The 25,221-nt window shown below is 54.4% G+C and overlaps 1 protein-coding gene across 1 annotated transcript; it reads right to left on the bottom strand.

Annotated features, from left to right (window-relative positions):
* Positions 1–881: 881 nt before the first annotated feature.
* Positions 882–5,360, bottom strand: GAL3ST2 (galactose-3-O-sulfotransferase 2). The gene is made up of 5 exons (XM_058533447.1): positions 5,335–5,360; positions 4,344–4,397; positions 4,186–4,269; positions 2,438–2,708; positions 882–1,700 (listed from the first exon to the last, which is right to left on the bottom strand). The coding sequence occupies exons 1-5, from the start codon at positions 5,358–5,360 to the stop codon at positions 882–884; spliced, it is 1,254 nt and encodes a 417-aa protein (XP_058389430.1).
* Positions 5,361–25,221: the final 19,861 nt, after the last annotated feature.

Below are 25,221 nucleotides of genomic sequence, written 5' to 3'. Positions count from 1 at the left end.
CCCCACGCAGCCAGGGATCTCGTCCTGCCAGGCAGGCTGTCCTCAGTCCCTCCCCATGAATGACAGAGAGCGGTGCCTAGAAGCCCCCCTCCTCTGAGATGTAGCCAACTGGTCTCCACGGCAACCAGGGGTGCGGCTGACCGAGCCTCCAGCAGGTTTTTCCCTTCACTGGACATTCAGTGGGTACTATCCCAAAGGGGAGCCACAGCACTGACCCTTGACCTATGCTCTGGCTAAACTTCTGGTCTCATAAGCAGTTTGAACATTTCTCAATCTAAACCGGTTCTTCAGTTGGGAATAAACCTCATGCACCAAAGATGGAAAGCTGGGCATTCCAGACCCTGGCCCCTGTGTCCCATCTCCCCCAGCCTATCTTCAAAGCGCTGCCTGTGGGTCTGTGTCTCAGTGACCAGCGCCATGTCCCCATGGCCGGCAAATAGGGGGAGACGCTCTGAGCTCCTTCAGGGACCCCGCCCTGCTGCCCAAGCCCCTCTGGATTCCCTGGGCTCGTGTTCTTCTGATGGGCAGTGAGTCCACACGTGTTCTTGCGATGAGTAGTGCGTTGACATGTAATTAAATTTCACTCACTTTCCTTCCTTGTAAGACTTTACTATTTGATGAATAGGTTCACATCCTCTGAGCAGGTGTGCCTATGGTCCTAGATTTGGGGCCCTCACCAAAAAAGGGTGCCTTCAAGCAGATGGATCAGGGGTGGGTCTCTTCACAGCATCTTCACCCTGAAGAGCAGTGGTCTGGCAGGGCCTGGGTCTCTGCATGCCCCAAGATGCCCTCTCTGAGCCTGAGGCAGTGCCCATGGCCTCCCAGGGATGACAGGAAAGGGGCTAGTGTCAAACATGGGCCCTCTCTCTGGTGCCGACCCTCTACGGCCCCCTTAAGGGGATGTTCTTGGGGGGCTTTTCTGGGAATTGCAGGGCGTACAAGCGGGCTGTGTACTGGAGCTCGGGGGTGACCATCCTCAGACACATCTGCAGCGTCTCGTTGTCCAGGCCCTCCCGGAGGTTGTAGCCCAGGATGTCTGCTTCACCGGCCTGGTAGGGGCGCAGCTGGGGGTCGTTGATCTGCCAGTTGTTTTTGGGCACGCTGTCCTGCAGGCACAGGGCCGTGAGCTCACGCCTCCGTGCCCGCAGCAGGGCCACCTCAGCACGCAGCCGCTCTGGGCCCAGCTCTGCGCGCACCTTGGCCCAGAAGGTGTGGTTGAAGTGCTGGTAGAGGCGCCAGTCCAGGGCGCACCAGTGCTTTACGCGCTCCTGGCTCTCCGGTGTCAGGCTGGTGATGCTGTTCTGGCTGCGCGAGTTGAGCTTGAAGGACACGACGTCGTCCAGCCGCCAGCGCAGCAGGCGCCGCAGCAGCACCATGGACTCGTCGAAGTACTCAGCGATGAGCACCAGCTGGAAGAGCCGCTCGACGTCCGCCAGGCGCGCGCGCACGTAGTTCTCCTCCGCCGGCGCATTGTTGTCGAAGCCGAAGTCGAACCACATGTTGTTCCTGGCGTAGACGTTCGCCAGGCCGACGCCCTCGTTGTAGTAGGTGCCGGGGGAGGCCAGGAAGACGTGCAGACTCTTGGCACGCTTGAAGGCGGGGACGTAGTTCCTGTAATAGGTGAAGGAGGACTCCAGCTGGAAGATGGGGTTTCTGAGGATGGAAAAGTAGAAAGTGCCTTTGGGCATGACCTTCTGCACCTGTTTGGAGACAGAACGAGAAGGGCTGCTGACTTGCCAGGCTCCTTCGAACGCCCAGGAGGCAGGTGTCTCTTTTCCCACCCGCACCCCATAGCACACCTGAACCTGCCCACTGCTTTCCGGCCCGTGGCCTCTCCCACCTGGCCTCCCTGCGTGCAGTCCAGGCCACCTTGCTCCCCAGCCTGCCACTCTCCACCGGCATGCAGAATGATCCTAAGACACCTGAGCCAGGTTATACCCCTCCCCCACAACTCTCTCCCCCTGGCTAAGCTTTTGGAAGGGGGTCAGGGAAGCCCCCTGGAGGAGGTGACCTCTAAGCTGAGACCTGAATGATCCAGAGGAGGAGTGTGAAATGCTTCCCCGCCGCAGGGGACAGCAGGGGCAAAGGTCCTGGAGTGGGAAGAGTAGGGCGGGTTGGGAACCAAGAGGAGGCTGGAGAAGAAGAGGGAGAAGGCGGCAGGCCAGCAGTGCCTCTGTCTGATTCCAAAAGCGACAGCAGGTGGCTGGCAGCCTGGAGAGGCAGTGGGGCCCAGGGTGTCTGTGGCGGGCCTCCACCAGCCCCCATGCGAGGCTCCGGCCAGGTCCGTGTACACACACCCACGGCCTTAGTCTCTTCAGCGTCTAGGCCATGACCCCTCCCCGCCCGTGGTCACACCACAAAGCCACAAAGTGCATCGCAGGCCTGGGGCTGAGTCCTGCCGCTTCCCCCCCTGCGGAGGGCCCACCCCCAGCCGCACCTCAGGCGGGTTAAACCTCAGGTGGTTGCACATGATGTTGAAGTGCTGCTGCTGACCGCTGCGGTCCTGCTGGACTCCCTCCACGTAGCGCGCCAGGAAGAGCCAGGGGTAGCCCAGGTGGAGGTCCGAGCCGGCAGGCAGCGCCACAGACAGGTTGTGTGTCTCCGCGAAGCGGAAGACAATGTTGAGCACCGAGCTGCTGGCCGTCTTGTGCGTCTTGAGGAACATGACGTTGGTGATGGGCAGCCCCTTGGCCTCATCCGAGTGTGGGCTGGGAGGAGAGCAAGGCTGCTGTCAGCGAGGGAGTCCCCAGAGCCCCCAGCCCGTGCCCCCTGACCCTGAGAGACCCTAACTCAGCAACCCCCCCAACCTGCTCCCCCCAACCACATGACCTCCAACCCAATGGCCCCTCAACCCAACAGTTCCCTAACCCACTCCCCCAAACACCTGACCTCAACCCAGCAACCCACCAATCTGTTCCCCCAACTGCATGACCCCCAACCTAAGGACCCCCAACCCACTCCCCCAGCTGCATGACCTCCAACCCAGCAACACCCAGCCACATGACCCCAAACCCAGGAACCCCCTATCCCACTCCCCCAAACTGCATGACCCCCATCCCAGCGACCCCCCAACCTGGAGACTCCCAAACCATCTCCCATCTCCATTCTCCCCCCAATCCAAGATCCCCCACCCTGCACTCCCTGTACTGGTGACACCCCAACCCTGTGCTCCCCCTAACCTAAAGACTCCCAGCCCAGCAGCCCTGGAGGACCCACTGGCACAGACACAATTGCTCCATAAGTGACTGCACCATCTGCCCCTCATGTGCCACAGGCTGAACCCCCAGGCCCTGGCACATCCCTCAGCCCCCTAACCTCCTGTCTGGCTCCTAGGACACCTGGCATAGCTTTGCCCCTGTGACCTGAGCCACACATCTGGCATTTCTTGGCTGACCCTTCATGCTGGGACCAGCCAACCTGACTGCAGGGCCAGAGTGGACATTGGTGCCCACTCCTGTGATCCCATGGTGGTGCCTACCGAGCCATGGACTCCAGCCTGGAGCAGCAGGTGCCTTCCCTGCCCCAGTGCAGGGCCCCAGTGCAGGGCCCCAATGCAGGGCCAGTAAGAGGAACCCAGGACGGTGTCCCCTGTGCTGGCCTGGGGACAATGGGGGGCCCAACACAGAGCCCCAGGGAGCTTTGGCACTCCCCCCTCTCCCGTGGAGATCCCATCAGAGGGGTGAGGGGTGGGGCAGGGGGAGGCGGCCTGGGGCCGAAAGACCCTCCAAGCAGCCAGGCTAAAGCACTGGGCCTAGGTGGCCATCTGTGTGGACCCAGGTTTCACAGAGGACGTACCACTGGGAGGCAGGGGAGCAGGGGTCCTGACCTCCCAGACCCACCTTGGGCCCCAGCCCTGCCTCCCAGCACCCTGTCGCCCTCTGCACACAACAGCTCTACTCAAGACTCTACCAGCCCAGGCCCAGCCCCCGTCCCAGAGCCCTCCCCAGTGGCCTGGGTGGCTCATTGCCCACGGGAGACACTGGGAGGGCCCACCTCTAATGGGTCCCCACAAGGAAGGGCCCACATCTCCTCTTACAGAGGGGAGACTGAGACCCAGTGGAGAGGCAAGACCCCCACAGTCATCAGCCAGTGCTGGGTGCCACATGGAGGTGGGCAGGCTGGGGTCCCAGGCACTGCTCTGAGAGAGGGCAGCACCCAGACCATGGGGCACCCAACAGGACTCACGGTGTAAGCAGTCTGTTGTCCATGTGCAGCAAGCAAGCCAGCAGGAATAGGGTCAGGACCAGGAGGACAGTGGCCCAGAAGCACCTATGGGCAGGAGGAGCCTGTCAGGCCCCTAGTCAGGGGCATGAGAGGGGCCAGTGCCACCCACCCCTACCCACCGCACCTCCCCATCATCCACGTAAAGCTCATACTGAACAACTCCCTGCGCCGGCCTACAGGGGCCCTGGGGTCCGGGGTGTGACCCAGGACAGGTATGGATCATCAGACTCCACCCCCATGTGGCCCCCCTGCTGCACTCTCCACCGCTCAGAAGCCAGGAGAAGCCCAGAGGCAAACCCACTCTCTGGGAGTGGGGGTGGAGAGAGGCCAGCTGACGGGCTGGAGGCAAAAGCAGCTCAGGGGACCCCTGAGCAGGGCCCCCTGCGAGACTGTGGCCCCACCGAGACCCCTGAGCTCACATCCCCAGGGGCACATCAGGGGAGGAGGCCGAGAGGTGGGACGTCCTGGCATTCCACCCCTGGGGGAAGGGAGAATCCCACAAGAAGTCACCATCGGAGGGCTGCCTGGGTGTCAGGAACTCGGCAGGTGGAGTGCAGGCAGTGGTCCCTGGGCTGGGGTGCCCAAGGGAGACGCTGTGACCAGATCAGCGAGGAGACAGGGCTGAGATAAGGGGTGCCCCATGGAGTAGGGCGGGACACCCCATGCCTTGCAATCCCCTGGACAAAGGAGCTGCAGGGCCCCCCACCTCCGACCTTCCACGGATCAAGGTGCTCACGTTCGGGCAAGGCCCCATGGAAGGTACGGGATGACAAGTCAACAGGCCATGAGGGGCCTTGCTGCCCCTCCCCACCCAGAGGGCCGCCTCAGAATGCAGGGGCTGGGGGTCCTGGGAGAGGGAGCAGAAGCCCCAGCCAGTCTGTCAATGTCACCCACATGCAGGCCACCCCAAGTTCACATCCCCAGCCTGGGCTCGCCCCAAATTCCACCAGGGCATCTGAAGGCATCGCAGTTGCCAAGGTCCAGACCCCGGCTCCCCATCTGCCCCCCAAACCCAGCCCCCTCCCCCTAGTGGACAGCACTCCTGTCGCCCCCCTGCCCGCTCTGGCTGCGTGGCCCCTTCCATCTTGACCCACACCCGCACCTGCTCACCTCTCCTCCACTGCGCCCGGGACCATGGCGGCCCCGTGACTCCCACCTGTGGTCTACTTTTCCTCAGCAGCCCACTCAACCCTTTTATGAAAGGGCCCAGGGTGCTCGAGCCCTCCCCGCTAATTACAAAGTCCCCTCTGATGAAACCCTCCGGTCACTCCTCTCCAAGCAGCGCCAGCCCTCCCCAGCTGCTCCCCTTCCCCCTGCTCCTCAGACTCCTTCACCGAGGCCTCAGCATGGTACACTCTTCCAGTTATCCGCAGGATTCTCCTCCAGCTCCCCGGTTTCTGCTCACTTCCCACCTTCCCTGGGGGGCCTCCCCAACCTCCTTGCAGGAGTGCTCCCCTGCCGCTCATTTCTCCCCTCAGCCTCATTGCCGCCTAAGGGGTCACACATGCATCGTCTGTCCATGGTCTGTGCTGCTACAGGCGTGTAACCTCCCAGTTCCTGGAAGAGCGGCTGGCACGTGCAAGTTGCTCAGCTCATATTTGCTGAACGAATGAATGAATGAATGAATGAAGCCAAGCACGCATTCCCTTCCCGCCTCCAGACTTCCCAGTGTGAGCTGGCAGCCTCTTTTGAGCTCCCCTGCCCCTGTCACACCCTGCACATGGCCTGACCCTCTGACCGGTGACATTGACAGTTTACTGGGCCGCTGATTAGATTAGTTCTGCATCCTGACTTCCTGGAGAGAGGTGGCACCTACGCAGACCTGCATGTCATCATTTTCACTTTTCAGATAACAACACGCACCTTGGATTCTGAGCCCAGGAGAGGGGCGACCCTGGGAGGGGCCGCTGTCCAGGCCCCCGTCTACAGGACAGGCAGGTGCCTAGCACTGTTCCCAGGTGTGCCCAGGAAGCTGTCACAACTGTCCATCTCAGGTTGGTTCCGAGGTCCGCAGCCTTCCCCCAGAACACCTTCCCTACCCACCTGCTTCCTGCTTATGCCACGGAGCCGACTCCCAGGCCTCTCCTTAGGCCAGATCCGAGGTCAGAGAGTGCGGTTCAGACTCTCCTGTGCTTGAGGATGGAGAAGGAAAAGAAGGCCAAGAGTCTCTCCTAGAACCTAACTCTGGGCCTGAGTCTGCCCAACAAGCTGTGCCTGGCAGGGCAGCCTGTCCCCCAGGCTCCAGTGACGTGGAGGGGTGACTAGTACCAGGAAGGCCTTTGGGGGGGCAATGGAAGGCATGGCGGTGGCTGGAGAGGATGGGAGGGCTCTGCCACGTGGGCCCATGGCCTCTCGGCGCAGGAAGTCAAGTCATAGGTTATGAGGGGACCAGATGCCACACCTGGACTCAAAGAGCTTAGCATCTTGGAGAGGACACAGGGATGAGCTTCCTGCTTGGACTAGGGCTTTTACACAGGGCTTTACAGGGTGCATAGGAGTGTGACAAGCAAATGGGGAAAGGAATCCCAACCAAAGGGAAGCAGAAGTGAGAAGTTGGCCTGGGAGGAAAAGCAAAGTGTGGGTGCCCCCATCAGGGAGGTAGGGGTGCAGTGACGCCAGAGCAGCAGGGAGACCAGACGTAGGCTTTATATGACGCCCCTTCAACCCTTCCATATTGCGGCAGTGGATCAGCACTGGCCACACTGCTGCCAGGGGAGGCCGAGGGGGGCTCGGCCTACGCTGTCAGACCCGCCGGCCACAGCCCAAAGCAAGCATTCAGGGAGCCGCAGGTCCCCGCCCCCCACACGGCTGCTGCACCCCTCCTCTGCTTTAGGAAAGAGAAGATGACCGACCGGATTTCTGCATAAAACAGTCTCAAAGTTTAACATAGTCCCCAAAAGATAATTTTTAACTAATAAGTCAATTCTAAAGTTCAGATAGAAGCAAATCAAACGGTAATAGACAGGAAAATTCTGAATAATAATGATAAGGAGCACCGGGTCTGCCAGATCCTAAAAGGTCCAGAAAACCCCCGTCTCTGAGGCTACTTGTATTAGCGCAGGACAGGACGAGCCGGGAGGAGGGGTGGGTGATGATAAAGGGGCGCTTTCCAGGGCGGGAGGGACGGATTTCCACCTCACCCCACTGATCGGAATAAATTCTGTATGGATCAGAGATTTAAACATGGCAGCATGAAGTGCCCAGGGCTGTCTGCACCCATCTCTCGGGACCTCTGACTTAAAATGCCAGTGAGGATGTGTCCGGGGATCTAGCCCGTAGTCATTGCGTGTCCCCTTATCTTGGCACCTGGCGTGCTCTACCATGGAGCCCCCTGGGCACAGGGAGGTCACATGCCTCGCCTGAGGCCACATGCTCAGACATGGGGAAGAGGCCTGTGGCCCAGTGCCATGTTAGCCAGTGGGCCTCGCTGTCTCCACCCGATTCCCAGCAGCGGTCAAGAGCCAAGACACTTCCAGCGGAACACGTCCAGTGGAAAGAACCAGGTCAGGACAGGGCAGTGCTGTCGTGGGGAGGGGAAAACCGAGTGGATGCCAGAAACCCTGAGGGTTTGCCCCGGGCAGGGAAATGGGGCGTCGGCACGGATTTGGAGATAGGACCTCAGTACAACGCCGCCTTCCCATGGGAACCTCCGTGTCCGGATGTCCTGTTTTCTCTTTAATCAGATTGTCAGCATTGGAGCTCTCAACACGATTTTGTCATTTTCGTTACATAGGTCCTGTGCCCCACATTGTATTTATTTCTACTTGCTAGTTTTTGTTACCATTATAATGAAATATTTATCCATGTTCTGTTTCTTGGTGCTTATCACTAGAGCAGAAGAACATTTTTTCAATGTACGTTGTATCCAGTCACTTTAGCCTGTCGCCTATCACCTGTTCATTCTAGAATTCTGGTGCCCCCTCTCTTGGCGGCAGCCCTGCTCTCTGGGCTGACGAGATGCTCAGGCTCGTCTTATACGCTTCCTGGCCTAGGCCTGGAACCAGCCACATCTCCGTGAAACCCCGGGTCCTATTGGTGAGAAATGGTCTTTAGGGACCGTGATCTGGGGACTGGGGGTGTGCACTGCTCTGGGAAGGCCATGGTTTCCGGGCCTTCTCAGTCGAAAGAGCTAAGAACCACACACACAGAGGCAAGATCCCTCGTGAGTTCACACCAACATGTCCAGCCCCAGTTCAAGACCACAGCTTTTCAGATGAACCTCTTCCTGCTACATCTCATCTCCTTTCTTCCACAGGGGATGGTGGGATTAGAGCACCCCATAATTATTCATTTGCTTCACACAAAACTTCAGAGTTAAGCCTTTTTCTGGCATATGCCATCCGCCCTCTCCACCACTTGTAGCTTCTACTGCATCTGCATTTCCAGGTCATACAGACACTCCGCAAGCTTTCCCACTCTCACCTCCCCTTCCTTCTCCAAGTAATTCTCTCCTTAATGTCTCCCTACCCATCCTTGTGTCAAAAGAGCTCAGGCTCCCCCACGGGGAGACTCCCAGGAGCCAAGGACAAGGTGGGCCTTACTCAGCGTTAGAACAACAAGGACCGCAGCTCATCACCTCTGCTTACATGCAGGGCGGGCCCGAGGCGAAAGGATGGGAGTCAGCCTGCATCAGCCGGCCTGCCCGTTGGCGGACACCGTGAGATGCAGAGACAGGAGGAGCAGGTGTGGCAGCAGCAGAGGCAGAGGGAGACAGTAGCCGGCACAGAGTGGGGGCCAGAGAGGGGGCCGGTTCCGGGGGCCCAGCCATTCACACCAAATGAGAAGGGACAAGTTTTCACAAACCCCCAAGGGGTGCACTTTCTTGGTGTAGTCAGCAGGACTTCAGAGAAACCCACCAGAGACCACCTGGAATCTACACTGAGCTGGTGTTCGGTACCAGTAGGAGCCCATTGAGCCCCCCTGGATCACTGCATTCTTCAGGTGACCCTGGTGAGTTCTCCTGAAACCCAGACCTCCTTATTTTAAGTCGATGGTCCAGAGTTTATATGAGCTGTTTAAAGCCTTGAGACTAGGTGTCTTAAGGGGATACCGGTACATACCCTAGGTCAGAGGAACCTAGAGGGGGAATTCCTAGGAAAGAGAAACCTAGAGGGAATTTCCTAGGCCAAGGGAGCCTAGGGGGATCTTTGAAGTGAATGGGGCAGGCTGACCTTTTTAATTTGACTTTAAATTGGAAAAATTTGTGTTTATAAATTCTGAACGAACTGCTTGATAGAGAAAAGAGAGTCTCTATCATTTGAGAACAAGTGTGTTCAGCTCCAAAGAGAAGGGACACCGGCTCCTCCTGGCCAAAAGACGTTTTCAGGTGACTGAGGACCTCAAGGAAGTGTCAGAGGATCAATCCTCATGATGCATAGCGGTCCCACGGAGAACTCCACTATCATTCATGTTAATTAATTGAAGGCTCGTCCGGGGACGCGCATGTGAGGAGTGGTCTTCCAGAGTTGCAAGCCCCCACAGCAGTTTTAGACTGCCGGTGGGAGAAACCAAGGCACATAAGAGAATGTTTACGACCTTTCTCTAGGGAGTAACACTCACAAGCAGCTCATTTTGGACCCACTACACTGTTCCTAGAAATTGTTCAGACTTTATAGTAAAATGAAACTAAAAGAAAAATGGGAAATTGAGCTTCTAAAAGCTGACCAGTTCCCAAATGGGCACCTTCCCCTCAGAACTCTGGCTAGCTTTGTGCTGAAACTTGCAAGTGCTTAACAAAATGGGGATAGCTGTGAACGGCTGGCAAGATAACCTGGGATAATTTAAAATTACAGTGTCCACTATGGGCCTTCTATTTATTTATTTATTTAGTTAGTTAGTTAGTTAGTTATTGCTGAGGAAGATTTGTCCTGAGCTAACGTCTGTGCCAACCTTCCTCTATTTTGTAGGTGGGTCACCAGCACAGTGCGCCCAGTATCCAAACCCACAAACCCAGGCCCCCGAAGCAGAGCACACCAAACTTAACCACGGGGCCAGCCCTGGTGGGGCACCTTTTTAAGAGCCTTAAAACTTTTAAAGAGTCGAGCTCACCAACTTCCTGTACAATGGCTCAAAAACTAAAGGTTCCAGAAGCAGTAAATATTTACAAAGAACAGCAAAAAAATCTTACCAAGTTTGTTTTGTGTCCTGAGGGATTGGCTTAATAATTTTCAGGTTGGGGTCCCAAAACACAGTCAGACAAAAATGCGGTTGCACTCCATTCACAGCTAAGGGTCCTGCCAAACTGCCGTCAGCCTCAGGAGAATTACATTGGCCATTAGAAGGAATGTTCGAATTAGATAAGCTTATTTAAGAAGTGCACTTAAAAGCAAAAACCATAGTGCCTATTGGAGCATAATTGCCATTGCCCCAGCATATACACCAGTTAAACCACTGGGCACCTAAAAAGATGATTTTATGGGGGAAACAATACTTTTGGAAACTTTCTCCCACAGTGGCTCGTAAAGCCTATACTTGTTGTGCTATATGCCCAAAATATAACCAAGCGAAACTATTTCATGGGCCACAAGGCCACTTTCCCCTTCCTAAGGGACCCTTTGAGGTATGGCAATTGGACTTTGTTCAAATGCCACCATCTCAAGGATATAAGTATATCTTGTAATGATCTGTATGTTCTCACATTAGGTTGAGGTCTTTCCTTGCAGAAGAGCAATGGCTTTAAGTAAATTTTTATTGGAAATGATAATTCCTGTTTGAGGAATTCCTACCAAGTTACACAGTGAGGGGGAACTCATTTCACCAGACAAATAATTAAATCTATTTGTGACATTTGGTCAATAATGCAGCATTTTAACTAATGACACAATCAAACTCAATTGGCAAAGCTTTCAGAAGCATTTAATCTCTTGCAGCCAAAAGCTCTTCCCATAGTGCTCCTCAAACTTCGATCTACACCCTTTGCTGAACATCAGCTGTCTACTTTCAAAGTAATAGGCGGATGACCCCACTTACATCAATGGACTGATGATCCAGACAAAAAGTCAATAAGGAAATAGTGGACTTAAACAAAAAACTAGACGAGATGGACTTAATAGACATATACAGAGCACTCCATCCAAAAACAGCAGACTACACATTCTTCTCAAGCGTGCATGGAACATTCTCAAGGATAGACCGTACTTTGGGAAACAAGACAAGCCTCTATAAATTTAAGAAGATTGAAATCATAACAAGCATCTTTTCAGACCATAATGCTATGAAACTAGAAATCAACCACAAGAAAATAACTGCGAAAGTGACAAAGATGTGGAGACTAAACAACATGCTACTGAACAACCAATGGATCACTGATGAAATTAAAGGAGAAATTAAAAAATATCTGGAGACAAATGAAAATGAAAACATGCCATACCAACTCATATGGGATACAGCAAAAGCAGTCCTGAGAGGGAAACTCACAGCAATACAGGCCCACCTTAACAGACAAGAAAAATCCCAAATAAGCAACCTTAAACTATGCCTAACAGAACTAGAAAAAGAAGAAAAAACAAAGCCCAAAGTCAGCAGAAGGAGAGAAATAATAAAAATTAGAGCAGAAATAAATGAAATTGAAACCAAAAAACAGTAGAAATGATCAATGAAACAAAGAGTTGCTTCTTTGAGAAGATAAACAAAATTGACAGACCCTTAGCCAGACTCACCAAGAAAAAAAGAGAGAAGCCTCAAATAAATAAAATTAGAAATTAAGGAGGAGAAATTACAATGGATATCACAGAAATACAAAAGCTTGTAAGAGAATACTATGAAAAACTATATGCCAAGAAATTGGACAATCTAGAAGAAATGGGTAAATTCTTAGACTCATACAACCTCCCAAAACTGAACCAAGAAGAAATAGAGGATCTGAATAGACCAATCACAAGTAAAGAGATTGAAACAGCAATCAAAAACCTCCCAAAAAATAAAAGTCCAGGACCAGATGGCTTCTCTGGAGAATTTTACCAAATATTCAAAGAAGATTTAATACCTATCCTTTTCAAACTATTCCAAAAAATAGAGGAAGCTGGAACACTTCCTAACATATTCTGTGAGGCCAACATCACCCCAATACCAAAGCCAGACAAGGACAACACAAAGAAGGAAAACTACAGGCGAATATCGCTGATGAACATAGATGCAAAAATACTCAATAAAATATTGGCAAACCAAATATGACAATATGTTAAAATGATCATACACCATGACCAAGTGGGATTTATATCAGGGACACAGGGACGGTTCAACACCTGCAACTCAATCAATGTGATACAGCACATTAATAAAACGAGAAATAAAAACCACATGATCATCTCAATAGATGCAGAGAATGCATTTGACAAGATCCAACATCCATTTATGATAAAAACTCTCAACAAAATGGGTAGAAAAGGAAAGTACCTCAACATAATAAAGGCCATATATGACAAACCAACAGCCAACATCATACTCAACGGGGAAAGTCTGAAAGCCATTCCTCTGAGAACAGACACAAGATAAGGATGCCCACTCTCGCCACTGTTATTCAACACAGTACTGGAGGTTTTGGCCAGAGCAATTAGGCAAGAAAAAGGAATAAAAGGAATCCAAACAGGCAACGAAGAAGTGAAACTCTCACTATTTGCAGATGACATGATTTTATATATAGAAAACCCTAAAGAATCCACTGGAAGGGAGCCGGCCCGGTGGCACAAGTGGTTAAGTGCGCGCACTCCGCTGCGGCGGCCCGGGCTTCGCTGGTTTGGATCCTGGGCACACACCGGTGCACTGCTTGGCAAGCCATGCTGTGGTGGCGTTCCATATAAAGTGGAGGAAGATGGGCACGGATGTTAGCCCAGGGCCGGTCTTCCTCAGCAAAAAAAAAAAGAGGAGGATTGGCATGGATGTTAGCTCAGGGCTGATCTCCTCACCAAAAAAAAAAAAGAATCCATTGGAAAACTATTAGAAATAATCAACAACTACAGCAAAGTTGCAGGATACAAAATCAACTTACAAAAATCGGTTGCATTTCTGTATGCTAATAACGAACTAACAGAAAGAGAACTCAAAAAGATAATTCCATTTACAATCACAACAAAAAGAACGAAATACCTAGGAATAAATCTAACCAAGGAGGTGAAAGACCTGTACAATGAAATCTATAAGACATTATTGAAAGAAATCAATGATGACATAAAGAAATGGAAAGATATCCCATGCACGTTGATTGGAAGAATAAACATAGTTAAAATGTCTATATTACCTAAAGCAATCTACAGATTCAGTGCAATCCCAATCAGAATCCCAATGACATTCTTCATGGAAGTAGAACAAAGAATACTAAAATTCATATGGGGCAACAAAAGACTCTGAATAGCTAAAGGAACCCTGAGAAAAAAGAACAAAGCAGGAGGCATCACAATCCCTGACTTCAAAACATACTACAAAGCAATAGTAATCAAAACAACATGGTGCTGGTACAAAAACAGACACACAGATCAATGGAACAGAATTGAAAGCCCAGAAATAAAACCACACATATACGGACAGCTAATCTTCGACAAAGGAGCTAAGAACATACAATGGAGAAAGGAAAGTCTCTTCAATAAATGGTGCTGGGAGAACTGGACAGCCACATGCAAAAGAATGAAACTAGACCATCTTCTTTCGCCATTCACAAAATTTAACTCAAAATGGATCAAAGACCTGAAGGTGAGACCTGAAACTATAACTCCTAGAAGAAAATATAGGCAATACACTATTTGACATTGGTCATAAAGGAATATTTTCAGATACCATGTCTACTCAGACAAAGGAAACTAAAGAAAAAATAAACAAGTGGGACTTCATCAGATTAAAGAGCTTCTACAAGGCAAATGAAACCAGGATCAAAATGAATAGACAATCCACCAGCTGGGAGAAAATATCTGCAAATCATATATCCGACAAGGGGTTAATCTCCATAATACATAAAGAACTCACACAACTGAACAACAAAAAAACAAACAACCCGATCAAAAAAATGGGCAGAGGAAATGAACAGACACTTCTCCAAAGCAGATATACAGATGGCCAATAGGCATATGAAAAGATGTTCAACATCACTAATCATCAGGGAAATGCAAATCAAAACTACAAAATATCACCTTACACCCATTAGAATGGCTATAATCAGCAAGACAAAAAACTACAAATGTTGGAGATGATGTGGAGAAATGGGAACACTCATTCACTGCTGGTGGGAATGCAAAGTGGTGTAGCCTCTACAGAAAACAGTATAGAGGTTCCTCAAAAAATTAAAAATAGAAATACCCTATGAGGGCAGGCCCCGTGGCTTAGCAGTTAAGTGCGCACGCTCTGCTACTGGCGGCCCGGGTTCGGATCCCGGGCACGCACTGACGTACCGCTTGTCCGGCCATGCTGAGGCCACGTCCCACATACAGCAACTAGAAGGATGTGCAGCTATGACATACAACTATCTACTGGGGCTTTGGGGAAAGAAAAGGAGGAGGATTGGCAATAGATGTTAGCTGAGAGCCGGTCTTCCTCAGCAAAAAAAAAAAAAAAAAAAACTAAAAGAAATACCCTATGAGCCAGCTATCCCACTACTGGGAATCTATCCAATGAACCTGACATCAACAATCCAAAGAGGCTTATGCACCCCTAAGTTCATTGCAGCATTATTCACTAGCCAAGAAGTGGAAGCAGCTCAAATGTCCCTCAACTGCATAAAGAAGGTGTGATATATATATACAATGGAATATATATGCTCAGCCAGAAAAAAAGACAAAATCGTCCTATTTGCAACAACATGGATGGACCTGGAGGGTATTATGTTAAGTGAAGTAAGCCAGACAGAGAAAGACAAACATCGCATGATTTCACTCATATGTGGAAGATAAACCAACACACGGACAGAGAGAACTGTATGGTGGTTACCAAGGGCAAGCGGGTTGGGGGGTGGGCACAAGGGGTGAAGGGAGGCATTTATATGGTGACTGACAAATAATATATGTACAACCAAAATTTCACAATGTTATAAACTATTAAGACATCAATAAAAAAATAATAATAATAGCTGGATGGCCTGTGCGATTAGAGGAAGGAACGTATGAACCAACTTTGCTTAAAGAAGATATCTTACATTATTATCAAGGTATCATTGAGGCACTTGAAACAAATGAGAGCTTGGTAGCTGATTCTTTTCACACTGAGCTCCTGGGAGATGAAGACCTTAAGGATCCTGGACTACAATCTGGAGATTTTTTGTTTATTGGCAAAGACACCAGATAATAGACTTTTTGCAGCCCTGTTGGAAAGGACCATACCGAGTACTTTTCACCAATTCATGAGCTGAAGAATCAAAAGACATAGACTCATGGATTCACATTTCCTGTTTAAAAAAAAAAAAAAGTCTTCTCCACCTGAGTGGATTGCAGTTCCTATTTCTGATACCAACTTCAACTGACCTGCTGACCCCAACCTGCTGTGCCAGCTAGGCATCTCGTGACAGCAGTAACAGAGAGATTCCTGTCGTATGTGATATATGCTCTTCGCTCCAAGACCGTACATAACCACCCTGTACACCCCACTTCTTCAGTGGGGTTATCCTCAAACCTGTGCTATAGTCCTCAAACCTGGCCTATAAACTCACCCCAATTTTGATTTACAGACTGATTATGGATTATTTGTGTCGACAGTTTCTAGAAGGCCACACTGGGGTCAGAGGGTCACGGGGTTCCTGCTCTACAGTCTAGTCACTTCTGCTGAACTCACGAGACCCTCCCAGGGAAGGCAACATGTTGTCCCCTCATACTGAGTGCAAGGAAGCCGCAGTGGTTTTAGTACCGCCTATAGTTCGGGCAGTTTAACCCCTCCCGGACAAGCCTGCGTGGAACGTTCAAAGCAGGCCCATCTCGCCCCTCTCCGTCTACTCAGGCGTCAGCTGTTCCACCGTGTGAAACTCCCTTCTGCAAACACAGCACGTTTACTGGCCCCTCACAGAGAAGTTCCACTAATTCTAGCACAAACTGACCATCTGTCTGAAATTTCTGCTTTAACATTTACACGACCTTTGGCCTTGAGGCAACATGAACGTGTCTCAGTTCTTCGCAGCTGCCCAAGTAGGAGGATAAAGCCTGCAGAGAAATGCCTGTTTCTAAAGAGAGGCTCGTCCTTGCCAAAAGACTCTCTGGTCCAAACGCCCACAGAGTCAGTAGGATGGCGGGTGTTGAAGCAGCCAGGGAAGGCAGCAGCCATGTGGGGCCAGGCGGTCAGCCCAGTGGGGCCGATGCCCTTGGCTGACCCTCAGGGCCGCGGTAGGGAGCCACTTCCAGGGATGCAAATGGGCGATGTGCTCCACCAAGCCGAGAGACGGGGTGCCGGGGATCCCCTCTCTGGCCTGCTCTGTCCAGACGTGGAAGTGACTCAGACACTCTTTCTTTAAGGAAGGTTCAGTGGTTGCTCAGCTTCAAAGGGGTGAACGGTTCGATATGTGGATTGCATGTCAGTAAAGCTGTTTAAAAAAATTAAAAATAAATTTTAAAAATATTTTTAAAGAATTCAGCTGCTACAAAAATAATAATTTGAATGCCAATAATTGTGGGAAAAAGTAAGCAAATAGAGCTGGAAATGATAAACCATGTGACGTGCTTCTGCGTGCTCTCAGCTCAAGGGGCTTCCTACAACTCCCAGGAGCTTGCTGCTCAAACAAAGCGTTCTCTGTGAAGCTCCCATTTCTTATCAGAATTTGGATAAATTCCAAAGAGCCTCAAACTTCCTGCATCTGGAACCCCGCTGGGGGGGCTGCTGTCCTCAGGAACGTCTGCAAGGTCTGTTTGCAGAGTTGCCAGGTGGCTCTGGGTCAGATCTTGCTGTCAGGGGTCACAGTGCAGGTCCCGGCAAGTGGCCCCAGCACACCCTGCAGCAGAGGCCCCAGGGCCCACGCAGTCTGCCAGGTGTGGCATTGGTCCAGTTCCGGTGGGGGCCCAGGGGGAGAGCTCCAGGCTGCCCAGACCCTGAGGCCCAGGCCCTGGTGAGTAGCCAGCTGACCGATGAGTGCCCCCTGGTGGGGCTATTCCTAGGCGGTTCAGGAAGCATTCCTGGGCATCTGGGTAGAACCAATAAAAGATCTAAAATTCTGGATAATCAAGTGTTGACATCCCACCTCCAGCTCAGGGAGCTTCTGGTTTGGAACCTTGTTTACTGTGAGTGAGACTCATGACAGTTTTTATGGAAATGGGTTTTTATACCCAGGCTCACACGCCCCTGCAGTTCTGTCTGACGAGCTCGTTAGATATGAACCTTCGCCTCAGTGGCGCTGTGGAGGACAGAGGACCAAATGTCTAACCATCATTCAGTGGTTAGCCAATTTTAGCCAGAATCTAGAAAAAACAATAGTGAGCCTCATCTCAGCTTACAAGCCGCCCCCACAAAACCCAGCACCACAGGTATAAAGTTCTAGGAGGCCTTGGGCCACACCTGGTCACCCGCCCTGCCCTCTTTCTCTCCCTGGGTGGTCCCACAGCCTGAGGGAAGCAGGAGAATGCACTGGAAAAGGCTACTGCCCCCACACAATGGTCATGCGTTACAAAGGCCTCCATCTGTCCTCCGGGCTCTGGACATCAACTTTTTCAGAACAAATTCTCCCTCAGCTGATCCAGGGCCCCAACCCAGGGCTCATGTGTAAGATCCAGGGTCATCAGATAAAGCCACACCCCAAGATGGTCGCTGCTCGTCTGTCCATCCATCTCCCTTCACTTGAGTTCGTTGAGCCCCAAGTGCACTGTAGGGCATGGGGACAAGCCGACAGAGTGGGTGCAGCAGGAGCCTTTAATCAGCAGGTGCCAAGGACAAGACTGAACAGTTACTCAGGGTTCCCTCCCTACAGAATAGTACTTGGCCGGAAAGGCTGAATCCTCAGGAAACTAGGACCCCCAGGCTCCCCAGGACCCCCGGCTCAGCTGTCTGAGAGATCAGCGAGGAGCCAGCCTCCAGTGACCCCCGCAGACAAATCAGCATGAGGAGGGGGGCAGCTCCCAGGACTGAAGACCTGTGCCAGGGTGGGTGGAGGCCGTGGGCCAGCAAGTCTGGAGCACAGAGCCATTCATATAAAGGCCAAACCATCCGTCCAAACTCAACATCCCCAAGTGATAGCAGGAACCAGTGTGGGCTACCCTCCCCTGGGGCTTCTTCTAGAAAAAGGAAAGAAGGCCACATGGTCCCTGCCTGCAGGATGTGACACAGAGATGCCGTCCCCACATCCACACTCCACGTGCCACCCTCCCATCAAGACGCTGGCCCATTTCCAAGACTCTGGCCAGTTCGTCACCTCAGGTGACCACAACGTCTGCCGGATGCCGGTGCTCCCTCAGCTGCGATGGGGCTGTGGGGCATGTGGACCACACAGCTAGTCCTTCCTCTGGCCCCGCAGGTGCCAGCATCCTGGACTTGGGACCCAAAGCTCCCGGAGTTGCTGTTGCCTCAGTAGCCCAGGGAAGGTGCCGCCCATGCCCCCAGCACAGCAGGGAAAGGTCTGCTGCCAAATCAGTGAGTCAGATCCTCTGAGGGCCAGGCAGGAGCAGGAAGAGGAAGGCGGGCAGGGCATTCACCTCCTGGTCTCCCAGGAGCCCCAGGTTCCCTCTCCAGCACGTGGTGCTACCTCAGAGCCCCAGGTGAGCCCCCAGGAGAGGCGGCATCAGGCCCCTCTTCCCCAGACCCCGCAGACTGCAGCCTCCCGGCCCACCACCGGGCCCTGCCTCAACTGGGGCCACGCGAGGGTGGTGGGGCCACAGCCCTGCCCTCTGGACGCCTGCAGGGTGTGGGACCACAAGGCGTAGGGGAGGGCCAGTGGTCACTGCTTTTGCTGCAGAGGCTGAATGTGAGGCTGGCGTCCTGGTGCCTCCTCTTTCCTGGTGGGGCTTCTCCCAGCAAGCGCCAGTGGCCCATGACGCTGGGAAAATACGAAACAATTGGCAAAGTACTTTCAGTGTGGCCCTCCTGGAAGCTTCTGTGGCTCTGAGAGCAGCCCCAGGGCAGATCCAGCCTGGTGCTCGTAGAGAGGTGCCAAATCCCAGGAGGCTGGGAGCCAAGCCACTCCCAGGGCCAGACGTGGGGAAGACTGCCACCGCAGAGTCTTCGGACCTCCACCCTCGTCGGCGCTGGGCAGACATCCTCCTCCCACCCCAGGACAGGCCCTCCAGGCCAGGGCGGTCAGCCACAGCAGTCAGGGTGGCTACGTCTCAGAGCTGCACAGTCACATGCCACATAGAGTGCCTTCCGGAAGGCGTGGGCCTGCTCGAGCGGACAGGAGGAGCTTCTCTCTGGGCGTCTCTTTCAGCTGGTGTGTCTCTCAGCTGGTGGATTCCTTGGCTAATGGATTGGGAAACCGCGAGGGCACTGTCCCCCGTCAGACAGGCTCCTGAATGGCCCCTTCCCCCCAGCGTGAGCCCCACCCCCACCCCCAGACCTGCACCAGCAGCTCTGACCACACCCAGGGGGCTCTGTGGACACCTGTCCGTGGTGCAGTCGGGGTGACGCTCATGGACAGGCCAGCGTACTGACCATGTGGGGACAGACTGTCAGGCTTCAGGGTGCATTTCAGGTGCAAGCCAGGCTTTTCCCAGGAGCGCTGGTGACTCCTGACAGCAAGAGTCACCCTGTCCTGTCCCACCACGGACGGGAGGGTGGGGGTCAGAGACAGCGTCCTGGCTGCTGGCCATCGGCCCCCAGCCTGGCTCCCCGCTCTGAACATGGAGAGGCGGCTCCACACTCATGCTCGGGGGCTCTTTCCCTCCCTCCCCATCCGCCGGTTCTCGGCCACCACAGTCGGGCAGCAGCAGACCATTGCCAGGTCCCCTCTGCCCTGTCCCCTCCCCTCCCATACCCCCCACACACTGTTCCCCCACCCCCGGAGCTGGCCCCAGAGCCTGGAGCCAGAGTCACACAGCCCCTCACCAGCACGACTCCCCAGGCCTCATCACTCCAGGGCATGTTTGTGCCCCAGAAACAGACCTGAGCCTCAAATGACCCAAGCGATTGTCACAAGGCCAGGACTTGGGGACATTTGGGTCCCCACAGCTGCTGTACAGTTGGCAACTCCATGGCCTTGGGCTGGGGTCCCCGGCAGCAACAGGAGGCTGGCAGGGATGCTCCCCAAACCAGGGGTCGCCTCAAACTTTGTGGCAGCTGAGGTGGGGTTTGCGCCTTAACCCATCACAAGCCAGGAGACTCGCCAAGACTCCACAAGCCCCCAGCCGGGAAAGTCTTGTCTCTGCTCCAGGCAGCCCCTCCCACCGCTCAGGGCCCAGATGTGCCAGCCTGGCCGCACCCGAGGTTGATCCCCTGCCCCAGGGCGTGGCTCTTTCTTCCTGTCAACAAGCCAAGAGTGCAGAGAGCGAGATGAGCCTCCAAATGTTGGCACAATTCAAGGAAAATAAACAAGAACCTCTGGGCGGTAGTGCCGTTTCCGGGTTGTGGGGACAGGGATTCAAGACGGCTGAAGTGACTCGCAAAGCCCCTTCCTTCAAGAGCTTTGAGCTAAACCCATGAAGCCTGGGATGCACAGAATGGCTGCTGTCCCAGCGTTGTGTCAGAATGGCCATGTAGGGGACCGACCCCTGCAAACCCATCCCCTGTCCCACCAGGCAACCCGTGACCTGGGGCTCCCCCAGGGCCCCTCATCTGCCATGTACACAGGGGGCCGGGCAGCCAGCAGGACCTGGGCTTGGCCCCCAGTTAATGGAATGACCTCCCCCAGGCTTTGTGCCTCCTCCTCACAGTGTGGTGACAACGTCCACGTTCCCAGGGAGGGGGGACACCCAGTACCCTCTCCCTCTCTGCCAGCGCCCTCAGGGCCTCCTGTCCTCGCCCTAGAAGGGGAAGTCGAGTCTTCAAAGAGATTGATCATGCCAAGTCCGAGGCCCACGGGGAGGGTGGGGACGGGCGAGAGGAGGGCACCCAGAGGCCCTGGGATCTCCCTGAAGCATGTGGGGCAGCCAGAGGACTGAAATGCAAACCCTTTCCAGACCACACGGCCTCCCTCCCAACCTAAACCGAGAGGAAAACTCTGACCTCCTCGTGTGTACAGGGGAAACAGCACCATTTGTTCCCAGAGCTGGCAGGGATGGGGCGTCTGAACCCCATGAGGGGGACTCGCTCTGGTCACTCAGGCCCCCCCAGCAACCACCCTAAAGTGCACACGCGGACAACTTGCCCTGAAAAGTGTCAGGGGTTCAGCTAGGGACTCTCTGACATGAGGAAGCGCCCAGAGGGGCCCAGCCACACGAAGGTGACAGCAGGACTGAGGCCAGGAGGCCCCAGAGCCCTGGCAGCTGCCCACTCGGCCTTCAGCCGGGAAACCAAATCGTCGTCTCCTCATCCCTGGGCCCCGTATCTCCCCGGAGGTCCACGACCAACACCAGGCCTGGGAAGGACAGGGGAGGCAGGGGTCTTTTGCCATCTGAAATGAAGCCCAAGGAGGGTGGATTCAGAGAAGTATTCATGGGAAAAAGCCCGAAATCCACAGTGACTTCCTTTTCAAGACAAACAGGACGTCTTGTTTCTGCCAGGTTCTCAGAATATTGAGGACTAAAGAAGTGTTTTGTCCCCTTCGCTGACCCAGCCACCCCCCTCACCTCTGCGTGCTGCCCAGCATGGACAGCATGCTGGCAGGTGGCGGTCCAGGCCCGGCCCGCTGCCCCACGGTGGCTGCTGCTGGCTCTCGGGCCCAGGGCACAGGCACCAGCTGGATGCAGCGCTGTGCAGAGTCTGAACTTGACTCCGAGAGAAGCTCACCTGCAGCTCAGGTGTGAGGCCACGCCCTCCACCCTCACCCCAATCAGAGGGCTTAACGTTTGGGTCTCAGGAAGAGCCTGGCTTTCCCTGGGGCCTGGCTGGTGCTGGCGCAGTCTAGGCTTCTCCACGGGCCTCCCCTCCTGGCTCTCTGCTGAAAGGTCAGGCCCCGTGGAGGGCTGGCCCTGCCAGGCTCCCACCTACTCACCCACCCACCCCCAGGGGTGGCCAGGGTGGGCTCAGAGGAAGCTGGGGGCACCATCGAGGGCCCCTGGATCCAGAACTCAGGACCAGATGCAAATCTTCATGTGTAAAATGACAGTTGAGAGTCAGTCGACAGCTTTGAGGATGAACAAGGGAAATATGAGACCAAATTCAAGAGCTTTTCTCCTCCCTCTTCTTAAAAGCTTGCTTTACACCACAAGAAAATTTAACTGTTTTTCACATCTGGGTCTGGAAAAGAACTTTCAAAAGAGGACACTGCAATAGAGAATAAACAAAAATATTGGTAGATTTTACTGCATGAAAGTTCTTTTCTTTCTTCAGGAAATAAATATTTGAAGACAAATACAGACTGGGGGAAATGTTGGCAGCATTTTGACCAAGTGTTAAGTCCAGGAGAAAAAGACAAATATCCACGTAGCACAATAGGGGGCCCACGTGGGGACCCCTCTCCCCCCGCCCTTGGCCCTGGGCATCATCGAGGAGGAGCAGGACGTCACCTCCCCGCACACACTTGGACATGGCTGTGGCTGAGCACCACTGGCTGCGCTTGGGCCCAGCCTGTGGGCCGCCTTCCCCTCTCTGTGCCCCTCTGAGCCCTTTGGCAGCCCCACTGCCCGGGCCGGGACTGAAATAAGAAATAAGGGGGGTGGGCTTGGAGGAGGAGAGAGGTGCCGTGGTAGGCGGCAGGCTCTGGACATTCCCACGCCCTTTCTGACCGTTGTCCGGTGCGCACCGCATTGCCGTCTCTCCCCAGGAGCTCCCTGGGGCCACAGCTCACAGGGCAGGGAGCCCACCCCCTAGGACAACCCTCCACTAAGAGGGGCAGGGCGGGGAGGATTGTCCTAGGGGGTGGGCTCCCGTGGGAGTTCAAGGAGGGGCTCTGCTTTGGGGGAGCTGGAGCCAAGCACCATGCACTTCACTTCTCTGAACGGGGGAGGGTGTTGAAAAGAGAAAAGGCAAACACGGCCAGAGAAGGACAGGACGAAGTCCACAGACAGTACCTACCTCGCCCATAATCTAGAGGACAGACCCAAACGGGGTTACGCCTGAGCTAAAGCTCAGCTGAACTATCTACATTATTGGTGTGTTAGTGATTCTCTCACCAACACTGCAGCACAAACCACCCTGAACCTCGGAGTCAACAGCAAGCGTCCCTCCTCACACTCGCGGGCCAGGGGGCTGTGGCTCTGCCAACATTCTGCTTCAGTCCCGAGCAGCCACCCAGACACACTCTTTCCACGGGATCTCGGGAGACCGAGACCACACCTCACGCCCTCTGCATCGCAGCCCCTCACATCTCACTGGCCAGCGAGGCCACATGGCTGAGCCCAAGGTCGAGGGGAAGGGCAGCGGCCCACCATGAAGCCACGACCACACAGGTGGGTCGCTCTCCCACAAGGAGTCTTTCACAGGGGTGGGCGTGCAACATCCTTGTGGGACATTTCAGACACCCGCTGATGTAACAGCAGGCGGCGCGGCCGCTCCCAGAGGCTGCCGGGCCTGAGCCCCAGGCCCAGCCACATGAGAGATGTGGCCGCTGGAGGGAGACAGAGCGGCTGTGACGCTGACCTTCCCGTGGCCCTGGGGAGGGTTCCCACTGAGGGAAGCGCATGGCCCCAGGCAGTCTGTGGGTGCTCCTCCCCTCTGGCCCCGGGGCCCCCCGTCCAGTCCTGGCTGCAGTGCCCAGCTCTCTCGCCCTCCTCAGTCCCCTCCCCACAGCAGGGAGCCCCAGGGGAAGGTGTGCTCTGCTCACTCGGTCCAGAGGACACCTGGTCCTCACCACGGCAAGGGCTTCCTCTGCTCTCTTGGGGTCGCCCCTCCCTGGGCTGGGATGCAGGTGTCTACGTGGCTCCTTGGGGAGCTAGGGTGGGACAGATAAGCCAGGGAAGCAGCCATCATTACAGCTGCAAAATGCCTTTCCGCTAAGTCAGCAGGGCACACACAGGGCACCAGGCTCCCCTGTCAGGGAAAGGAGCATTCTGAATGACCGACCAAGGGCAGCTAAGTGTCCATCCCTTTACAGACAGAAGGGCAGCTAAGTGTCCAACCCCTAGGGCAGAAGTGCCAACACCCCACTCCCCCACCTGCTGGGGCCCTCAGATTACTTTCCTCCAAATTTATTGTGTTTTTCTGTAACCTTCACCCTAACCCGACGCTCCAGTGTAGACAGGGGCTGCATCTCACAAGGTCCAGCTCTCGGGCCCTTTGACACCTGGTGACAGGGCTCAGGAGAAAGAGCTGCTGTGCTGAGACCCCTAGAAGCCCCAGGGCTCCATCCTGAGATCAGGGAACCACAGGACCACCCACCCTGGAGACCTGAGCAGGGAATGGCCCTGAGTCCTGGGGTGTTGGCACAGAGGGTGACAGGGGGCCAGGCTCAGGGCCATGGGGCCCGTTGAGAAAACTGACAGCTGCATGCCCAGTCCAGGAGTGAGGCCTGGCTGGAGGCCACAGCTGCTGCCATCAGCACATGGTGTCCAAAGCCACCAGCCCCCAGGAGGGCCCTGCAGCAGCAGCCAACACGACAGGGACGTGGTCCAAGGCCCAGCCTCTGGGCTGGGAGGCCAGAAGGCAGGAGGCAGCTAAGGAGACCCAGGAGAAGATAGGAGGAGAAGGGGAGGATTTTGGGGGGGTCGGATGTCAAGGGCAGCTGACAGTTAAGGAGGATGAGGACCGAGGACTGACCACAGGGTCAGTGAGGGAGGGGGACACCAGCGAAGGGAGCAGGGAGGTGGGGGGGATGAGGCAGAACAAACGACTCCTCTGACTGCTCAGTCCAGGGTTGGGGGGGTGCTCGAGGAGAGGAGACACGAGCGAACACACTGGTGCCCACGGGAGCCCCGCAACAGGGGCCCTGGGGACAGAGAGCAGGGAGGGGACACCACCAGGGCACAACCCAATCCCGGCAGCTGCAGGAGCTGAGCCGGCGCTGGGGGCGGCGGGGACTTGGCCCTCCTTTCTTCTGAGCAAATCAGCATCCCCATGGTGACCGGGGCTGGGGAGCAGCCA

The sequence above is a fragment of the Diceros bicornis genome, chromosome 37 (assembly GCF_020826845.1).
Source record: "Diceros bicornis minor isolate mBicDic1 chromosome 37, mDicBic1.mat.cur, whole genome shotgun sequence".
NCBI lineage: Eukaryota > Metazoa > Chordata > Mammalia > Perissodactyla > Rhinocerotidae > Diceros > Diceros bicornis.
Note: the sequence above shows the minus strand (reverse complement) of the source record. Positions and strands in the feature narration are given on the sequence as shown.

Coding starts and splice junctions, on each gene's coding strand:
- GAL3ST2 (XM_058533447.1), bottom strand. CDS start 5,360: ATGGTCCCGGGCGCAGTGGAGGAGAG. Junction 4,398..5,334: donor CCGGGCGCAGTGGAGGAGAG/GTGAGCAGGTGC, acceptor GGGCCCCTGTAG/GCCGGCGCAGGGAGTTGTTC. Junction 2,709..4,185: donor GACAACAGACTGCTTACACC/GTGAGTCCTGTT, acceptor CTCTCCTCCCAG/CCCACACTCGGATGAGGCCA.